Consider the following 21,136-nt stretch of genomic DNA (forward strand, 5'->3'; position numbering starts at 1 on the left):
AATACCTGGGCCTCTTTAATATGGCATTTTGGTACTCTTTGCAGGATTCTAAATCTCTTCACTTGTCATTAAATGGTCAGGGAATAAAAAAGCCAAGGATGCCACCATTATTGCTGTTAGAACCCTACAGTGGTTAAAAAAAAAAAAAAGATACCCTGGTTCCCTATGTTACCTGCATGGCTAAACTACCACAGTGAGAACAAAGAGGGTGCTTTCTAAGGGTAGAGACGTCCAGCTTATATTCAGTTCCCTATTACTTTCTGAATTGGGTCAATGACAGGAGTACCCATTAGCTGAGGTGTGTCCTTACCACATTCCAGTGAGAATTCAGGAAACAGTGGGAGAAAGGAGGAGGGTATGGAGTGGTGGAAAGGAATAAAATGGAATAAAAAAGAAACAGAGGTATAACACTGGGCATGACAGAAACTAACCATTCTATTATTGTAAATAAGGAGAGAATTTACACTTTGTAAATACATTTGTCCTTGATGGTCAACTATCCGCTGAGAATGTCCTGTTAAGCCTTGCCTTGAAGGGCCTTCGAACATAACCTCTTCAATACAGAGAAGACAAAGCCTGGATTCTAGCTCCAGCTCTGCCAACAATTTGCTGTATAGAACAGATAATGGGACACTTTTCATTAGTCTCGAAGCCAAAGCACATTCTTGGTCAACTGTTTCAAAAACACACAGTAAAGAGACTGCTATCAGGTACATATTAATGGGTAGTTTCCAAGTGTTGTGGTCACAACAGAAGATTAAGTGGTCCAATTTCACTGATCTATACTACAGCTACAAAAAACAAGGTAATTAATATTTGATTTCACAATGTATTGTGATGTTTACCTATGACTGGGGTAAGGTCACATCTGATATTAAAACAACTTAAAAGCCAGGCCGTTATTTCCTGTACGGCTGAGGAGTATAAATGGCACCATTAAGGTGAAACTGGGTACTTGAAAATTCTTTTGTGCCTGCCATTGTGGGGAATAAATGATGTTTCCACTGATCTGCCTACCTAGCCCTCATCAGTACAAATAAACAAAATAATTAAATAGGTATCCCAGGCACGTGGTAAGTGATGGGAATGCAGTCATAATCTACCAAGGATCATATTTAATTCTAAACTTCACTAGGTAACCATCACTAAGCTGAGCTTGTTTCCCTAAGGTAAAATGGACCATAAATCTTAACTTTTCCCAGCTGCTTGGATGACAGACTGTGAAGATACAGACTAATACTGTACAGCACAAAGCAAAAAGCACTTTGCAAAGGAAAAGAGGATACAAAAAAACATCAGGGAAGATCTCTCAATTCCAGAAAAAAAATTTTTTTTTTTTTTACTTTATGATGTCAGGATATGTTTTGGAGAGACCATTTTTTCCAGTATTAAGAATTATAAAAAGGGTTTCGCAGACAGTATCAGGAAAACATTAAGTTAAAAAGTTTTAACAATTGCTTTTAACATCAAAATCTCTCAGAGCTTTGAATATAATGTATACCATGACTTTCCAAGACAGGACAAGTGAACAGCACTTTCCCAATTTATATGACCACCTAACCCTTTTGACAAGGTTCATCTTGGTGGAGCAGTGTTCCACAGAAGATACATTAAAAAGAAAACACTTATTATATATTCTTCCTAGTTTCCTATTTGCTTGAATACAAAACTGTAAGACACTTCTGCTACAAGAGGAATTTTTTCACACAATGTAAATATTTGTAAGCCTTTTAGAGGTTGTCTATTCCAGTTCTAAGATAACATGAGTCCAAATCTGTTAAGGCCAGATCACTTACATTTCCTCTTTCCAAAAGGCAGTATGAATACCTCATCTTCAGGACAGAAAATAAACCCTTCAAGTTCTGTAGAAGTCAAATACCCCTTTGCTTTGGGGACGGGTCTCTGTTACAATAGACAGAAGTTCTTCCCTTGCAGGTCTGGCAATACAGTTTTCTTGTCCTCTGGACCAGCCAGAATAAAAAGTAGACTTCTACATCGCATAATTTTACGATTTACCTAACACTGAATCCCAAAGAAAATTTTGTACCTGATTGATACAAAGGATCTTGAAGAGGCAGCAACCTGAAATGGGTTTAGTATGCCAACAGAAACTAATCTAGTACATGTCAGTTAACCTCAATTAAAAACAAAACAAACAGAACAAAAACTCACTAATGTTCTTAAATAGTAAGATCAGCTAAAATATGGAGAAATGGTTGTAGAATTTAAGTCTAGTACTATTTTTATACTGCATACATGGATGTTATAAAGGATCTGGTAGAAACCAGTGGCAATGGCAATGAGTCCTACACAAGTTCTTGAATCTTTTCTTATGAATGATAGAAAGATTATAAGGTTTGGCAATATCTTGCATGGACCAAGAACTGGTCACAAGTCTTCTGAGCAGTGGGTAATAATAAATCCACCTACAGATTACATCTAAGAGTTCTTTTTACACTCTTTACTAGATGATATAAACTGTGGGCATGCGTGATGGGCATGCGTGATGAGCATGTCAGCTCAGAGCTGGCCCTCTGACCAAATGAGATTAAAATGCTCAGACTTTATTGATGCTACACCAGAGATAGCCTCTTGTGGGAAAAAGAACAGAAACTTCCTCAGCAAGGCTATGGGAGCTGGCAACACTGGGGTGGCGGCGGGGGAGGGGCGGTGATAAAGCTCCTTACTAATGAACAGGTTGACGGTGAACACCAAGGCATCTATGTGGAACAGGATTTGAAAACATTTTAAATTGAGGCCATTCATAGCTTCCTTCTCCCATGGCCTCCCATGACTGTGATATGGCAGCTTACATTTGATAGCCCCAGTTTCTGCAAAAGTGACTGAAACAACCCACCTACACCTTTATCTGATTATGTTCATCCCTTATCCCCACCTTTGGAGGAGTAAGGTTACTTACAGGAAAATTCAGATTCTCTGGAAGATATACATACTAAGTCACACTGGTAAATAATGGGTGTTTTCTAACAGCTCTTAGAAACTGGAAAGGGGACAGAGGCCCATTACTAATCCCAAACTCAGCCACCTTCATACATCTTCATTGACAGAGACATTAATAGCAACAGTGAGTTTATACATAAAGAACAAGTGAGGCAAAGGCAAAAGCAATGTCAATCTGTCTGAGTGTAGGCAATGGTGCTTTGATTATACCCATACAAACTCTTCAGTCCCTTTTAGTTATCCCCAACTCAGCTCTTAAGCCGTAGATTTTTGCTGTAGAGAACTCAGATGTGATGCAGCCGCTCCAGTAACTCTTTTCACAGTACCGCATGTCAATACTGGGAATGGTTTCTAATCAATTTAAACTGAACACAATACTTTAATAGAACAAGAAGTTTATTACTCCCACTCGGTAGTTCCTGGGGGCTTTGATGTTAAGTCATACATAATTCGAGAAATACCAGGAATCTTCTTAATCTCAGTGACCATCTTTAACACCACCTGTTATAAAACAAAGATCATAAATAGAAGAACCAGGATCCAGTGCATGTCCAACAGACTTAGTAGGCTTGCATTTACAATTAAAATGTGATCTATCTGTATTATTGTCTTTCACGTGTATGGCATGGTCTCTGATTAGTGTTATGAGGTGAACCTAATTTCCCTCTATAGACTGAAGTGACTTAACTCAGTACTACTCAAAGTGCAGTCTGCAGTTGCCAGTCTGCAAGTTATGTTTGTTGCTTGTGCATAACAAGTGTTTAGAAACACTGATAGCAATGTGATATCCAAGCACGTGATTTTATATGTTAAAGCCAATGTGTCACAAATTCTGTGTGGCTGAAACATACAACTCGGAGGCCAGCAAGGTGGCAGATAATGCACTGTAACAATAACCACTACCAAGTGTACATGAGGAGGAGGAGGCCTGGTCACTTGAAAGAACAGATTTGAGCCTAAGGGAAAACAGCCACACTCCCCAGCCTAGCTATCCAGCTATAACCAGAGCCTTGCATTAGAGTATGGGAGCTGCGGGCCACCTAATAAAGTTTCACTTTGGTTTTCATTTGCTATTATGCAAATAACTGCTTTGGAATACTCCAGTGGAGAGAGAGATAACAAGAGAGGAAGATGGTGATCAAAAACAGTAAGTAGAGCATTAAGCAATTCATGGGTGTCTAGCCATCATTGCATCAAATCTCATCCTTATTTCTAATAAACTCTTCTTCGCTCCCAGGGCTTTCACCCTTTCTTAGAAAACAATATTTAAAAATATTACTGGCAATGGGGCACCTGGGCGGCTCAGTCGGTTAAGCGTCCGACTTCGGCTCAGGTCATGATCTCACGGTCCGTGAGTTCGAGCCCCGCGTCAGGCTCTGTGCTGACAGCTCAGAGCCTGGAGCCCATTTCAGATTCTGTGTCTCCCTCTCTCTCTGCCCCTCCCCTGTTCATACTCTGTCTCTCTCTGTCTCAAAAATAAATAAACGTTAAAAAAAAAATTTAAAAAAATATATTATTGGCAAGATTAGACAGAATTACAGATTAGAGGTGGATACTCTCCATATAGTAATCAGACATCTGGAGGGTATAATAAATTTAAGGTCTTTTCTACTACGGTACATTAAATTATTACGTGGAGATTGAAAAAAAAAAAAAAGCCCATCTTATAAACAGAAAACCAACCCGAGAAATACGAATTTTATCATAGCCTATTCCATTCACCAAATTACAAAATATAAGAGATATTAAAAACGTGTATGAGAAAAAAATATATAAATTACCTCTACAGGGATTTCATTGCCAGGCGTTGCAGGTATACCAGTCATAAAATCACTAGTAATAAAGGTTCGAATAACCACAGATCTCTGACATGAAGGCTGCTTCTGAAGCGGGTCTCGATCAAAATGTAATGGTGTCAAAATCACTGGCATCTGGCTAATTTTCCCAGCATACCCTAGAGAAAGGAAGTTAACATGCAGAACCAATCACGTACCATGGAAAAAGCCCTCTAACCTAGTTCCATTAAATCTTCCCAGACAATATCTAAAATCACATACATAAGCATAACAGTTAAGACCGTCATCATGCAGCATTGTTTTCAACATCGTTGTAAGTAAACTCAATCACAAATACAAACAATAGAATTTGATGACTGTATTAATGTTACAGTGATATGATTTTATTCTTGTTACCCAAGGTAGTTATAGTCTATTCTGCAAACAGTGAATTAGTAAACAGTAAACCACTGTCCCTAGAGGAAAAACAGAGTTAGGTTCCTGTAAGCCTCTGGTCACAACATTTTCATCAACCAATCAATACATAACCTGGTTTTACATGTGTTTCTGTTTAAAGACACCTCATTTAATATTTATTCTGGATTCATTAACACTGAACTCATAGCCAACAGCACTGTAATTCATACATGAACAAAGCTTATCTAACCCACGTATTTTCTCCATAAGGCACATGACAGCCATTCTGTGCTTAGAAACCCAGACAGCACCTCAGCACTATGCTTGGGGGGCATTTCAAATAGTAAAAGCAGAAACAAACAGCACAGAAATGCAAAACATATGGTACCAAGTAGACTACAAAAAGGACACTTGTTTACAGTAATAGAGTGAAACAAAAAAATCACCTTATATAACCTAAACTGGGAACATGGGAGTCAGGCAACTCAAATTTTTTGCCCCTATGGACATGTCCACAAATGACCATAAAGGTGAATAATTTTGTATAGCAGGCAATATCACAGAACAATCCACAGGAATGAATAATAAAAATAAAAGCATCTAGAAATTCAAACTTGCATCCTCCTACTAGAAACTGTAATGCCACACTTCCAAATTCTAGTTACAGCATGTAGTGACAAACAAAATGAGCAACTTACCAGACTCCCTGAGAATGTTATGTGCCTCAAAGTCAGCTTGGCGTAAAGTACTGAGCACCCCTGTTGTCAAGAAAGTGGGAGTAACATCTGTAGGAGGTTCTTTAACTGGTGGGCCAAATATATAGACAACTCTAGAAGGGAAGCAAAAATTATAGAGAAATTACATTTTAGTAGAAGCAAGGCAAATAGAGTATCATTCTTTCCCTTTATCCTGAGGCCCCTCTCCTACTTCCAATCACCACATGGGTAGGACAGGATGTAAGATTATAGAAGGGTCTATGTTCCATGTACCTTCCTGCAAGTGTATTCTTTGGAATAATAGTATCTCAGAATGTACAAATATATATGGAATTACCACGATTCCCTTTTCATATAATGTACTGGATAGATGGGTATCCCCCAAACTTCATGTCCACCTGGAATCTGTAAGTGAAAATAGGGTCCCTGAAGAAGTAATCAAGTTAAGGGAAGGTTGTAAGGACCAGAGTAGACATTAATCTATGAAGGTGTCCTTCTGAGAAGATGGAAATTTGCAAACAGACACACATAGAAAAAAGAGGGCCATGTGAAAATGGCAACAAAGATTGGAGTTATACTGCACAAGCCAAGGACTGCCAGTAAATACTAGAAACTAAGAAGAGGCAAGGAAGGATCCTCTCCCAGAGCCTTATGTCATAGGGACCATAGCCCTGCTAACCCCCTGACTTCAGACTTCCAGCCTCTAGAACTGTGAAAGTTTTAAGTCTCTGAGTTTTAAGTCTCTGAGTGTGTGATAATTTGTTATAGTACCCCTAAGAAATCAATCCACAGAAGTCTGGGGAAACACTGAATTGAACAAATAAATAGGTTGCTTTATGACAAAACTTAAGAAACTGTACTATGCTAATATGCACTAGAAACCTCCAAGGTAAGTTTGGGAAATGCACTACAGGCTTATCTGACTACTCAATTTTGTTTTCACTTTGGGAAACATTGATCCCAAAGAAAGATCCTCATTTCCCCATTATAAAAGGTATGACCTGGGAATGCAAGCTGGTGCAGCCACTCTGGAAAATAGTATGGAGGTTCACCAAAAAACTAAAAATACAACTACCCTACGACCCAGCAATTTACTAGGCATTTATCCAAGGGATACAGGTGTGCTGTTTCGAAGGGACACATGCACCCCCATGTTTATAGCAGCACTATCAACAATAGCCAAAGTATGGAAAGAGCCCAAATGTCCCTCGATGGATGATCGGATAAAGATGATGTGGTATATATACACAATGGAGTACTACTTGGCAATCAGAAAGAATGAAATCTTGCCATTGGCAACTACATGGATGGAACTGGAGGGTATTCTGCTAAGTGAAATCAGAGAAAGACAAAAATCTTATGACTTCACTCATATGAGGACTTGAAGAGACAAAACAGATGAACCTAAGGGAAGGGAAACAAAAATAATATAAAAACAGGAAGGGGGACAAAACATAAGAGGCTCTTAAATATGGAGAACAGGGTTACTGGAGGAGGTGTGGAAGGGGTGATGGGCTAAATGGGTAAGGGGCATTAAGGAATCTACTCCTGAAATCATTGTTGCACTATACGCTAATTTGGGTGTAAATTTACAAAATAAAAATTAAAAAAAAAAAAGTGTGACCAAAATAGAATCTGGCATCCTACTATTCCCTGCCAAAGGAATAAATCACTACTTCTTTAAGTATATGTTTAAAAGAAAGATATACGCTTCCTATCTTAATAACGGTGTTAATAAAAGTAACTTATAATAAAGGAACAAGGCTTGAGGAAATTAGGATCAGGTAAGTACAACAACTTGAGGAGTCTTACCACTGGTTGGGAGGATCTGTTCCACAACCTTCACCCAGGAAACAAGGGGCAGTCAGGACGCGGGTATGAACATATCCTAGCTCTCCCCACTCTTGACTCCAGCCAGCACACAACTGTCCCTCTTCTCTAGCCCTATCTATCTTTACCAAAGACAATAAATATCTCTTGGCAACTTCCATGATAAAGTTTAATGAATTTTTTTTTCTTAGTAAGTACTTGGAATAAAAACACATAGAAGAAAACTGCATCACATCAAAACTGCCACTACCACCAACTAATTGACTGCCTCCTCCTAAACCTATGAGAGCAAGCAGGTTTTTGTCCCATGCATAAAAAGCTACACTTTGACTCAGCAATACAGTCCCTAGAGTTCATAAATGATCCCCTGAGGAAAAAGCAACTAGGAAAAAGAATGCCATGAACTTGCTCTGTCTTATTTTTTACAAACAAGAGTGTTCACAGAATGTACAGGAATAGGTAGTCTTTTACACCGTACAGAACAGTGAAACTGGAGCAGTCCCTCCCTATACAAAGATTCCATAATGTGAATTAGGAAAATATTTGGCAAAAATGGAAAAAAAAAAAGTCTTTAATTATTTAAATTCCAATTCCCAAAAAGGACCCTGGCAAAGAAATCTAAAATTCACCAAGACTCTTTTAAGGGTTTGTGATTCATGTTTTAAAAGCTATTTTTTGGGGCACCTGGGTGAGCTCAATCAGTTAAGCGTCCGACTCTTGATTTCAGCTCAGGTCACGATCTCACGGTTCCCGAGTTCGAGGCCGGCATCGGGCTCTGTGCTGACAGTGCAGAGCCTCCTTGGGAGTCTCTCTCTCCTTCTGTCTCTTCCCCTACCCTCACCTCTCTCTCTCCAAATAAACTTTAAAAGTTAATAAAATAAGATCTATTGTTTTGTTTGTTGTTTGTTAGACTTTATTTTTTGGGCAGTAGGGGAAATGTTTGGGAAGGGAGGGAGGAACACATGAGGGAAGAAGAAGACAGGCAGAGAAACCAGCATACAAAAGGCCAGAGATAAAGTTTAAAAAGGGTGAGTGTCCTTTAGCAAAAGAAAAACTGAGCAAGAGCTCAAACTGTAAGAATGCTGTGAAATGAAAACCAAAAACAGTTGAGTCAAATTCAGGGAAAAGGAATTTTCTATATGACCTAAAAAGTTTATTTAGGCATTACGTATTCTCTAGAAGATGGATTATGAACCATTATTGTAACCAAGATAATTATCTCCATTCAAAATAAGCAATTACAAATTTACTGTTATTTATTAGTACTTCTTTTCAGTGTCATAAAGGTGCTTTCTGTATTTGCAGGCCTTAGATTCATCACGATAATAAGCCTTTTTAGTAAAACACTGGCTTCCCTGCAACTCCCTGTCTGAGAGCACAACCCAGCAGGCAGTTCTAGAACTATACACATCCTGCAGGGTGGACACCAATGGGTAGGTTCTTAATTACTGCAGCAACCTTGAGTAAACTGAAACCTCAAGAATTTTTTTTGGAAGGGATTATGCTGAGTGAAGTAAGTCAGAGAAGGACAGATATCATAGGTTTTCACTCATGCGGATCTTGAGAAACTTAACAGAAGACCATGGGGGAAGAGAAGGGGGAAAAAATAGTTACAGAGAGGGAGGGAGGCAAACCATAAGAGACTCTTAAATACAGAGAACAAACTGAGGGTAGATGGGGGGTGGGGGAGAGAGAAAAAGGATGATGGGCACTGAGGAGGGTACTGGTTGGGATGAGCACTGGATATTGTATATATAAGCCAATTTGACAATGAAGTATATTAAAAAAAATATTTTTGGTTGTGAATTGCTTCATACTCATGCAGAAAACAAAAAAGTACCCAATGGTGAAACTGGAACATCTAATTAGCAATCTGGTACTAAACAAGTGATACTTCTTGAACTATAGATGGGACAATGCAATTGAGTATTACAAACAGATTATAAATCAGCTGTTGATACTCCCAACATAAGAAGTTAATGTGCAAATGAAAGGAAAACTAGACCTGAAAAAACCAAAATCAACATAAATTCTGCATGTATTTTAATGATATCTGGCATATGCCCATTTCTTCCCTTTGATTTCCCTTGGGATTGTTATTAAATTAACAAAGTCTCTATTGAAAATTCTATAACCTGTATGTATTCCTTCTAGTAGAAGAAACCCTGGGAGAAATCCTGGAAGAAAACATATTATCATAAACCAAGAACTAATAAGATGATAATATGAAAGATACGCTTTCTTTTCAAGTTTATTTATTTTGAGAGAGAGCATTGAGCGCAAGTGGGGGGAGGGGGAGGGCAGAGAGAGAGAGAGAGAGAGAGAGAGAGAGAATCCCAAACAAGCTCCACACTGTCAGCACAGAGCCCGGTGCAGGCCTCAAACTCATGAACCATGAGCTCATGACCTGAACTGAAATCAAGAATCAGACAATCGACTGAGCCACCCAGGTGCCCCTGGAACACAGGTTTTAAAAGTGCCTTTAATATTTTATACTAAATAAAAAATCCTTCCTAGTCTTCCTTTAAACAACAATAAAAAGCTTTTTAATAAGCCAGTGACTACACTGTGATGAAGGAAGAAAACACAAGCTATTATTAAGTATCTGTTCAATTGTTATCTATGTATACGTTGAGTCTTTTGGTCTCTCAACAGTGAGAAGATCTTAAAAAAAACACATCTTCCCATTTCACCTCACCCCCTGTCCCCTGCAGAACATACCTGTTAATGTTGTGACACATGCGAGGTATAAGTCTAGCCAGGAAAATAAGAGATTCCCAGTCAGGCTCATCTTTACTGGAGATTCCACACACGTAACTGTAGGAACGACAGTCACCCTGAAAATAAAAATACAATCAATAATTTTTAATGGTTTTATAGAAATCAAAACACAGATTGGAAAATATTTCATTCATGATTAACATCATCAACAATCATTTTCTTTTTTTTTTAAACAAAAACATGCTTGAATAAATGCATATTTAAGTATTTCTCTAATGATATAAATAAATCCTAAATTAAAATCCCATATTAAATTCTACCTAAATGAGCTCAGACATAAAGAAAGTATCTTGGTAATTTTAGGGGCGCCTGGATGGCTCAGTCAGTTGAGCGTCTTAGGGTCAGGTCATGAACTCAAAGCTCGTGAGTTCGAGCCCCATGTCGGATTCTGTGATGACAGCTCAGAGCCTGGAGACTGCTTTGGATTCTGTGTCTCCCTCTCTCTCTCTCTCTCTCTCTCTGCTCCTCCCCCACTCATTCTCAGTCTCGCTCTCTCTCTAAAATAAACATTAAAAAAATTTTTTTTTAAAAAGAAAAGAAAGTATCTTGGTAATTTTAAAAATTCATTCAATGCATGGGAGCCTGGGTGGCTCAGTTGGTTGAGCATCTGACTCTTGATTTTGGCTCAGGTCACGATCTCAAGGTTCATGAGATAGGGTCCCATACCCTACTTCAGATTCTCTGTCCCTCTCTGCCCTGGCCTGCTTGCGCCCTCTCTCTCTCAAAATAAATATTTAAAAAAATAATTATTCAACACATGCCAGAAGCTCATTGGGATTTCATTCAAAATATCTGCCAAACTGTATATAGCCGGCATACTTAATTTGGCAGACAGGATCTACCAATGTTTTACCTCAACATAACAAAGGCCACATATGAAAAACCCACAGCTAACATCATCCTCAATGGTGAAAAACTAACAGCTTTTCCTATAAGAGCGGGAATAAGACACATATGTCCACTCTCGCCACTTTCATTCAACATAGTACTAGAAGTCCTAGCCATACCAATCAGAGAAGGGGAAAAAAAAAAAGTTATCAATATTGGTAAAGAAGTTAAGCTGTCACTTAGCTGACGACATGATGCCATACATAGAAAATCCTAAGGACTCCATCAAAAAACTACTAAAAGTAATAAATGAATTCAGTAAAGCTGCAGGATACAAAATTAATGCCCAGAAATCAGTAGCATTTCTATACACCATACATAAAGAGAAATTAAGAAAATAATACCACTTACAACTACACTAAAGAGAATTAAATTCCTAGGGATAAAGTTAAAGAGGTGAAAGACCTAGATCTGAAAAATATGAAATACTGATGAAAGAAACTGAAGATGACACAAACAGAAAGACAGGATTCCATACCCATGGACTATTATTAGAATGTCTCTACTACACAGAACAATCTACACATTCAATGTAATTCTTATCAAAGTACCAACAGCATTTTTCACATAACTAGAACAAGTAATACTAGAATTTGTAGGAACCACAAAAGACCCTGGGTAACTAAAACAATCTTGAGAAAGAAGAACAAGGTCTTACAATTCCAGACTGGAAGATATACTATAAAGCTACAGTAATCAAAACAGTATGATACTGGCACAAAAACAGACACATAGATCAGAGGAAAAGAATAGAGAGGCCAGAAATAAACCCACATTTATATGATGAATTACTCTATGACAAAGGAGGTAAGAAGGAAAAGACAGTCTTTTCAATAAATGGCACCAGGAAAACTGGACATCTACATGTAAAAGAATAAAACTGAACCACTAACACCATGTGCAAAAATGAATTCAAAAAGGATTAAAGACCTAAATGTGAGACCTGAAAACCCCAGAAGAGAACACAGGCAGTAAAATCACTGGTATTGGCCAGAGCAACATTTTTCTAGATATATCCCCTCAGGCAAGGAAAACAAAAAGCAAAAATAAACTACTGGGACTACACTGAAATAAAAAGCTTTTGCAAATGAAGGAATCTGACAAACACAAAAGGCAACCCAGTGAATGGAAGAAAATATCTGAAAAATGATACATCCAATAAGGAGTGAACATCTAAAATATGTAAAGAACTCCTACAACTCAAAACTAAAAACACCAAACAATACAATTAAAAAATGGGCAGAGGACCTCAACAGGTATTTTTTCAAATACCTACAGATGGCAATAGACACATGAAAAGATGCATCACTAACCAGGAGGGAAATGCACATCAAAAGCACAGTAAGATATCCCCTTATACCTGTCAGAATGGCTAGTATCAAAAAGAGTTAAGTGTTGGCAAAGATGTGGAGAAAAAGGAACCCTCATTGCACTGTTGGTGGGAATGTAAATTGATAGTTATTGTGGAAAACAGATCCTCAAAAAATTAAAAATACAAATGCCATATGATGCAATAATTCTACTAATGGGTATTTACCCAACAAAAATACAAACATCAATTTGAAAAAATACACACCTCTATGTTTACTGCATTATTTACAATAAACAATGAAAAACCTTAAGTGTCCATCAATAGACAAATGGATAAGGAAAATGTGGTGTCTACACATACGTGTATACACACACACACACATACACACAGAATATTACGCAGCCATAAAAAAAGTGAAACTTTGCCATTTGCAAAACATGGATAGACCTAGAAGATATTTGAGGGGGTGGGGGAGGAGAACAGACCTAGAGGTTATGATGCTAATTCAGTCTGACTGAGAAAGACAAATACTGTATGATTTCCCTCCTATGTGGAATCTGAAAACCAAAGAGACAGCAGAATCAGACCCATGAATACAGGAACAAACTGATGACTGCCAGAGGGAAGGGTAGTGGGAGGATGGGCAAAATGGGTGAAGGGGGAGTGAGACACAAGATTCCCAGTTAGAAAATGAGCAAGTAACAGGAATAAAAGGCCCAACATAGGGAATATAGTCAATGACATTATAATAGGGATATATGGTGACTTGTGGTGAGCATTAGCATAGCATATGGAGAAGTTGAATCACTGTGCTGTACATCTGAAAATAACATAACAGTGTGTGTAAACTATATTAAAAAAAAAAACTATGAAAAAATCTGCCCGTTTATTAGGTGGATAAAGCATTTCTAAGTCAGATAAAATAATTTCTTAAACATTTATCAGTTTCTTCAAAAATGAACTAAGAAAATCAATTTAAAAATAATGAATAAAACAGGGGCGCCTGGGTGGCTCAGTCAGTTGAGTGTCCCACTTCAGCTCGGGTCATGATCTTGTGGCTCGAGAGTTTGACCCTCACGTCAGGCTCTATGCTAACAGCTCGGAGCCTGGAGCCTGCTTCAGATTCTGTGTCTCCCTCTCTCTCTGCCTCTAACCAACTTGCACTGTCTCTGTCTCTCTCAAAAATAAATAAACATTAAAAAAAAATTTTTTTAATAATTAAAAAATAATGAATAAAACATAATATTGATTCCCTTTTCCTTTGTCCTTTTTAATGCAAGTGATTTTGCTTTTTATTTAAAATATTTTTTTAATTTTTATTTTAGAGAGAGGGAGAGAGCAAGCATGTGCGCAGGAGCAGGGGAGAAGAGAGAGGGGGTTGTGGGGGAAGAGGGAGGAGGGGGAGAGAGAAAGAATCTTAAGCAGGTTCCACACTCCACAGAGCCCAATGCAGGGCTCAATCTTACGACTCTGGGATCATGACACGAGCCAAAATCAAGAGTTGGACACTCAACTAACTGACTGAGCCACTCGGTTGAGCATCTGACTCTTGGTTTGAGCTCAGATAATGATCTCACGGTTCATGGGTTTGAGCCCCACATCAGGCTCCATGTTGTCAGTGCAGAGGAGCCTGCTTGGGATTCTCTCTCTTCCTCTGCCCCTCCCCTACTCGCTTGTTCACACTCTCTTTCTCTTTCAAAATAAATAAACTTAAAAAAAAATTTTTTTTTTTTTAAATTAAGGGGTGCCTGGCTGGCTCAGTCAGAAGAGTGTGCAACTTTTGATCTCAGAGTTGTGAGTCTGAGCCCCATGTTGGGTGTAGATATTACTAAAAAAAATAAATAAATAAACAAAAACTTAAAAAATTTTAAACTAAAATAAACAATTTAAAAAGATTCATTAGCTAACTACCTACTAGCCAATATACTGAGATATGAGAATTGACTACATGAACGCTAATTTGATAGTATCTACCAAAGTCCAAAATGTACATGCTCTTTAATACAAGACATGATATTATAGAAGCACAAATAACTGCTTAAAAATTATGATTAATATTTGGTGAAATACCTATAGTAATGAAAAAGTGAAACAGTTTAAATGTCCACTGGTAAGGGAATGATTAAATTATGGTATGACCATACATGGAATACAAGGTAACAGTTAAGAATAATAGGGAGCGCCTGGGTGGCTCAGTCGGTTAAGCGTCCGACTTCGGCTCAGGTCATGATCTCACGGTCTGTGAGTTCGAGCCCCGCGTTGGGCTCTGTGCTGACAGCTCAGAGCCTAGAGTCTGCTTCCGATTCTGTGTCTCCCTCTCTCTCTGCCCCTCCCCCATTCATGCTCTGTCTCTCCCTGTCTCAAAAATAAATAAACATTAAAAGAATAATAATCTACTAGGGCCGCCTGGGTGGCGCAGTCGGTTAAGCGTCCGACTTCAGCCAGGTCACGATCTCGCGGCCCGTGAGTTCGAGCCCCGCGTCAGGCTCTGGGCTGATGGCTCGGAGCCTGGAGCCTGTTTCCGATTCTGTGTCTCCCTCTCTCTCTGCCCCTCCCCCGTTCATGCTCTGTCTCTCTCTGTCCCAAAAATAAATAAAAAAAAACGTTGAAAAAAAAAAAAAAATTAAAAAAAAAAAAAAAAAAAAAAGAATAATAATCTACTTGGGGCACCTGGATGGCTCAGTCGAGTGTCCAACTTTGGCTCAGGTCATGATCTCACAGTTCATGAGTTTGAGCCCCACATTGGACTCTCTACTGTCAGTGCAGAGACCGCTTTGGATCCTCTGTCCCCCCCAGCCCCCTCTCTGCACCTTCCCTGCTCCCACTCTCTCAAAAATAAACATTTCTAAAATTTTTAGAAAAAATAATAATCTACTTGTAATGGCATGTAATAAGAAGCCCATGATGTCAAGTTAAAGGGAGAAAGGTGACAAACAATGTGCACCTATAATTCCCTTTTACTTTCTTTTTAAAGTAAAAGTAAAAGGGGAACTCTCTGAGGGGAGAAAAGATGAAAATATATATATATAAATAAATAAATACCAAAAGCAACAAAAGATTAGAAAGGAGGCACCACCACCAGAAACTCGAACTCTACAAGCATCATAATGGCAATAAATTCATATCTTTCAGTACTCACTCTAAATGTCAATGGACTCAATGCTCCAATCAAAAGACATAGGGTAACAGAATGGATAAGAAAACAAGACCCATCTATATGCTGTTTACAAGAGACCCACTTTACACCTAAAGACACCTACAGATTGAAAACAAGGGGATGGAGAACCATCTATCATGCTAATGGTCAACAAAAGAAAGCCGGAGTAGCCATACTTATATCAGACAATCTAGACTTGAAAATAAAGACTGTATCAAGAGATGCAGAAGGGCATTATATCATAATCAAGGGGTCTATCCACCAAGAAGACCTAACAACTGTAAACACTAATGCGCCAAATGTGGGACACCCAAATGTACAAATCAATTAATCACAAACATAAAGAAACTCATCAATAGTAATACCATAATACTGGGAGACTTCAACACCCCACTCACAGCAATGGACAGAACATCTAATCAAAAAAATCAACAAGGAAACAATGGCTTTGAATGACACACTGGACCAGATGGACTTAACAGATCTATTCAGAACATTTCATCCTAAAGCAGCAGAATATACATTCTTCTCCAGTGCACGTGGAACATTCTCCAGAATAGACCATATACTGAGACACAAGTCAGCGCTAAGTAAGTACAAAAAGATCAGGATCATACCGTGCATATTTTCAGACCACAATGCTATGAAACTCGAAATCAACCACAAGAAAAAATTTGGAAAGGTAACAAATACTTGGAGACTGAAGAAAATCCTACTATAGAATGAATGGGCTAACCAAGCAGTTAAAGAAGAAATTAAAAAGTAAATGGAAGTCAATGAAAATGATAGCACCACAACCCAAAACCTCTGGGATGCAGCAAAGGCTTCCTAAAGAAGGAAGAAAGATCTCAAATACACAACCTAACCTGATGCCTTAAGGAGCTGGAAAAAGAACAGCAAATAAAACCTCAAACCAGAAGAAGACAGGAAATAATAAAGATTAGAGCAGACATTAATGCTATCGAAACCAAAAAAAACAGAACAGATCAATAAAACCAGAAGCTGGTTCTCTGAAAGAATTAACAAAATTGATAAACAACTAGTCAGTTTGATCAAGAAGAAAAAGGAAAGGACCCAAATAAGTAAAATCAAGAATGAAAGAGGAGAGATCACAACCAACACAACAGAAATAAAAATAATAAAAGAATATTAGAAGCAATTATATGCCAATAACATGGGCAATCTGGAAGAACTGGAAAAATTCTTAGAAACATATACACTATCAAAACTGAAGCAGGAAGAAATAGAATATTTGAACAGACCCATAACCGTAAGGAAATCGAATTAGTAAAAAAAAATCTGCCAAAAAACAAGAGACCAGGGCCTGATGGCTTTCCAGGGGAATTCTACCCAACATTTAAGGAAGAGTTAACACCTACTCTCTTGAAGCTGTTCCAAAAATAGAAATGGAAGGAAAACTTCCAAACTCTTTCTATGAAGCCAGCATTACCCTGATTCCAAAACCAGACAGAGACCCCACTAAAAAGGAGAATGAAAGACCAATTTCCCTGATGAACATGGATGCAAAAATCCTCAACAAGGTATTAGCCAACTGGATCCAACAATACACTAAAAAAATTATTCACCACGACCGAGTGGGATTTATACCTGGGAAGCAGGGCTGGTTCAATATACACAAAACAATTAACGTGATTCATCACATCACTAAAAGAAAGGACAAGAACCATATGATCCTCTCAATAGATACAGAGAAAGCATTTGACAAAATACAGCATCCTTTCTTGATAAAAACCCTCAAGAAAGTAGGGCTAGAAGGAGCATACCTTGAGATCATAAAAGCCATATACGAGCAACCCAACACTAATATCATCCTCAATGGGGAAAAACTGAGAGCTTTCCCCCTAAGGTCAGGAACAAGACAGGGATGTCCACTCTCGCCACTGTTATTCAACATAGGATTGGAAGTCTTAGCCTCTGCAATCAGACAACACGAAGAAATAAAAGCCATCCAGATTGGCCAGGAGGAGGTCAAACTTTCACTCTTCACAGATGACATGACGCTCTATATGGAAAACCTGAAAGATGCCACCAAAAAACTGCTAGAACTGATTCATGAATTCAGCAAAGTTGCAGAATACAAAATCAACACACAGAAATCGGCTGCATTCCTATACACCAACAATGAAGCAACAGAAAGAGAAATCATGGAATCTATCCCATTTACAATTGCACCAAAAACTATAAAATACCTAAGGATAAATCTAACCAAAGAGGTAAAAAATCTATACACTGAAAACTACAGAAAGCTTATGAAAGAAATTGAAGAAGACACAAAGAAATGGAAAAAGATTCCATGCTCCTGGATAGGAAGACAAATATTGTTAAAATGTCGATACTACCCAAAGCAATCTACATATTCAATGCAATTCCTATCAAAGTAACACCAGCATTCTTCACAGAGCTAGAACAAATAATCCTGAAATTTGTATGGAACCAGAAAAGACCCCGAATAGCCAAAGCAATCTTGAAAAAGAAAGCCAAAGCAATCTTGAAAAAGAAAACCAAAGCAGGAGGCATCACAATCCCAGACTTCAAGCTATACTACAAAGCTGTAATCATCAAGACAGTATGGTACTGGCACAAGAACAGACACTCAGATCAATGGAACAGAATAGAGAACCCAGAAATAGACCCACAAACGTATGGGCAACTAATCTTTGACAAAGCAGGAAAGAATATCCAATGGAATAAAGACAGTCTCTTCAGCAAGTGGTGCTGGGAAAACTGGACAGCGACATGCAGAAGAATGAACCTGGACCACTTTCTTACACCAGACACAAAGAGAAACTCAAAATGGATGAAAGACCTCAATGTAAGACAGGAAGCCATCAAAATCCTCAAGGAGAAAGCAGGCAAAAGCCTCTTTGATCTTGCCCACAGCAATTTCTTACTCAACACGTCTCCGGAGGCAAGGGAAACAAAAGCAAAAATGAACTACTGGGACCTCATCAAAATAAAAAGCTTCTGCACAGCGAAGGAAACAATCAGAAAAACTAAAAGGCAACCAACCGACAGAATGGGAGAAGATATTTGCAAACGACATATCAGATAAAGGGTTAGTATCCGAAATCTACAAAGAACTTATCAAACTCAACACTCAAAAAAACAATCCAGTGAAGAAATGGGCCAAAGACATGAATAGACACTTCTCCAAAGAAGACATCCAGATAGCCAACCGACACATGAAAAAACGCTCAATATCACGTATCATCAGGAAAATACAAATCAAAACCACAATGAGATACCACCTTACACCTGTCAGAATGGCTGAAATTGACAACTCAGGAAACAACAGATATTGGTGAGGTTGCAGAGAAAGGGGAACACTTTTGCACTGCTGGTGGGAATGCAAGCTGGTGCAGCCACTCTGGAAAACAGTATGGAAGTTTCTCAAAAACCTAAAAATAGAACTATCCTACGACCCAAAAATTGCACTACTAGGTATTTATCCAGGGGATACAGGTGTGCTGTTTCAAAGGAACACATGCACCCCCATGTTTATAGCAGCACTATGAACAACAGCCAAAGTATGGAAAGAGCCCAAATGTCCCTCGATGGATGAATGGAAAAAGAAGATGTGGTATATATATACACAATGGAGTGTTACTTGGCAATCAAAAAGAATGAAATCTTGCCATTTGCAACTACGTGGATGGAACTGGAGTAATTTATGCTAAGTGAAGTTAGTCAGAGAAAGACAAAAATCATATGACTTCACTCATATGAGAACTGTTAAGAGACAAAACAGATGAACATAAGGGAAGGGAAACAAAAATAATATAAAAACAGGGAGGGGGACAAAACAAAAGAGACTCATAAATATGGAGAACAAACTGAGGGTTGCTGGAGGGGTTGTGGGAGGGGGGATGGGCTAAATGGGTAAGGGGCACTAAGGAATCTACTCCTGAAATCACTGCTTCACTATATACTAATTTGGGTGTAAATTTTAAAAAATAAAAAATAAATACAAATAATAAAAATAAATGTCAGCCATTCTGACAGGTGTAAGGTGGTATCTCATTGTGGTTTTGATTTGTATTTATTTTTTTTATTTTTATAATTTAAAAGTTGTTAAATTATAAAAAATAAATACATACATACATAAATACATAAATAAATGTTTCTGTAAGGATGCATACAAGGAGATGCAACTAGAGAACAGGAGGAGGGAAAATTACTAATGTACTGCATTTTGACCTTTTTTGTTTTTTTACAAGTATGGTTCATTTTGGTATTTAGAAAATAAACTTCATTGCTGTACTAACCATGAATTATGATTTTTATCTAGTTTTCCAAGGGTCTCACCTTCAAAAGCATAAAAGACTAAAATAAAGTAAGATATCAAACAACAAAAGAAACCTTTATTTTGATGGAAAAAGTAGGGGAACTGGAATAAGCTTCATTTTTAAAAAAGAACTCATCTGGGGCCCCTGGGTGGCTCAGTCGGTTAAGCGGCCGACTTCAGCTCAGGTCATGATCTCGCGGTCCGTGAGTTCGAGCCCCGCGTCAGGCTCTGTGCTGACAGCTCAGAGCCTGGAGCCTGTTTCAGATTCTGTGTCTCCCTCTCTCTGACCCTCCCCTGGTCATGCTCTGTCTCTCCCTGTCTCAAAAAATAAATAAAACATTAAAAAAAAAAAAAAAAAGAATTCACCCAACAAATTGCCTCAAACATCTATTCATCTAACATTATCTATAATACCTATCTAAAAACAGGAGTAGGGAACTAATTCAATTCACCTTCCTGCCTAGCAGGAGTTAGTATACAGAGATGAAAATTCTCTGTAAGAGATCTACTTGGACTGGAAAAACTTTTACAAATCAAATAACTTGTCTGTTTTTCTGGTTTTTTTTAATAGTAGGGCAATAGCTGCCTGAATTATCAAAACAAATTTCAAAATGAATCTGTAGGGGCACCTGGTTAAACGTCCGACTTCAGCTCAGATCACGATCTCACGGTTTGTGAATTCAGGACCTACATCGGGCTCTGTGCTGACAGCTGACAGCTGGCCTAAGTCAGGCTCTGTGCCAACAGTGTGGATGGAGACTGCTTGGAATTCTTGCTCTCTCCCTCTCTCTCTGCCTCTCCCCTGGCTTGCTCACTCTCACATACATACATACATACATACATACATACATACATACATACATAAATCATTAAAAAAAAGTGAAAACTATATTATCCTTCTACGCTTTTACAATTAGAAAGACAGAACAATAAATATAAAAACGTTAGCTGTACATGATCAAAGCTAAGAGAGAACGTGTTGAAGAGGTGGAG

General features: G+C 38.2%; 1 protein-coding gene across 3 annotated transcripts in view; it reads right to left on the reverse strand.

The window, feature by feature from the left end:
• Positions 1 to 3,339: 3,339 nt before the first annotated feature.
• The window catches only part of GMPS (guanine monophosphate synthase), a 79,098-nt gene continuing 61,301 nt past the window's right edge, over positions 3,340 to 21,136 (reverse strand). For all 3 annotated transcript variants that reach the window (XM_019440202.2, XM_019440196.2, XM_019440206.2), the window contains exons 13-16: positions 10,421 to 10,536; positions 5,852 to 5,982; positions 4,743 to 4,915; positions 3,340 to 3,462 (exon numbers count right to left, since the gene is read on the reverse strand). In XM_019440202.2, the coding sequence (XP_019295747.1) occupies positions 3,361 to 3,462; positions 4,743 to 4,915; positions 5,852 to 5,982; positions 10,421 to 10,536 (522 nt within the window). In that variant the 3' untranslated portion in view covers positions 3,340 to 3,360. The remainder of the gene's footprint in view (positions 3,463 to 4,742; positions 4,916 to 5,851; positions 5,983 to 10,420; positions 10,537 to 21,136) is intronic.

The sequence above is a fragment of the Panthera pardus genome, unplaced genomic scaffold (genome assembly GCF_024362965.1).
Source record: "Panthera pardus isolate Hobbes unplaced genomic scaffold, ASM2436296v1 HiC_scaffold_16, whole genome shotgun sequence".
NCBI classification, from domain to species: domain Eukaryota; kingdom Metazoa; phylum Chordata; class Mammalia; order Carnivora; family Felidae; genus Panthera; species Panthera pardus.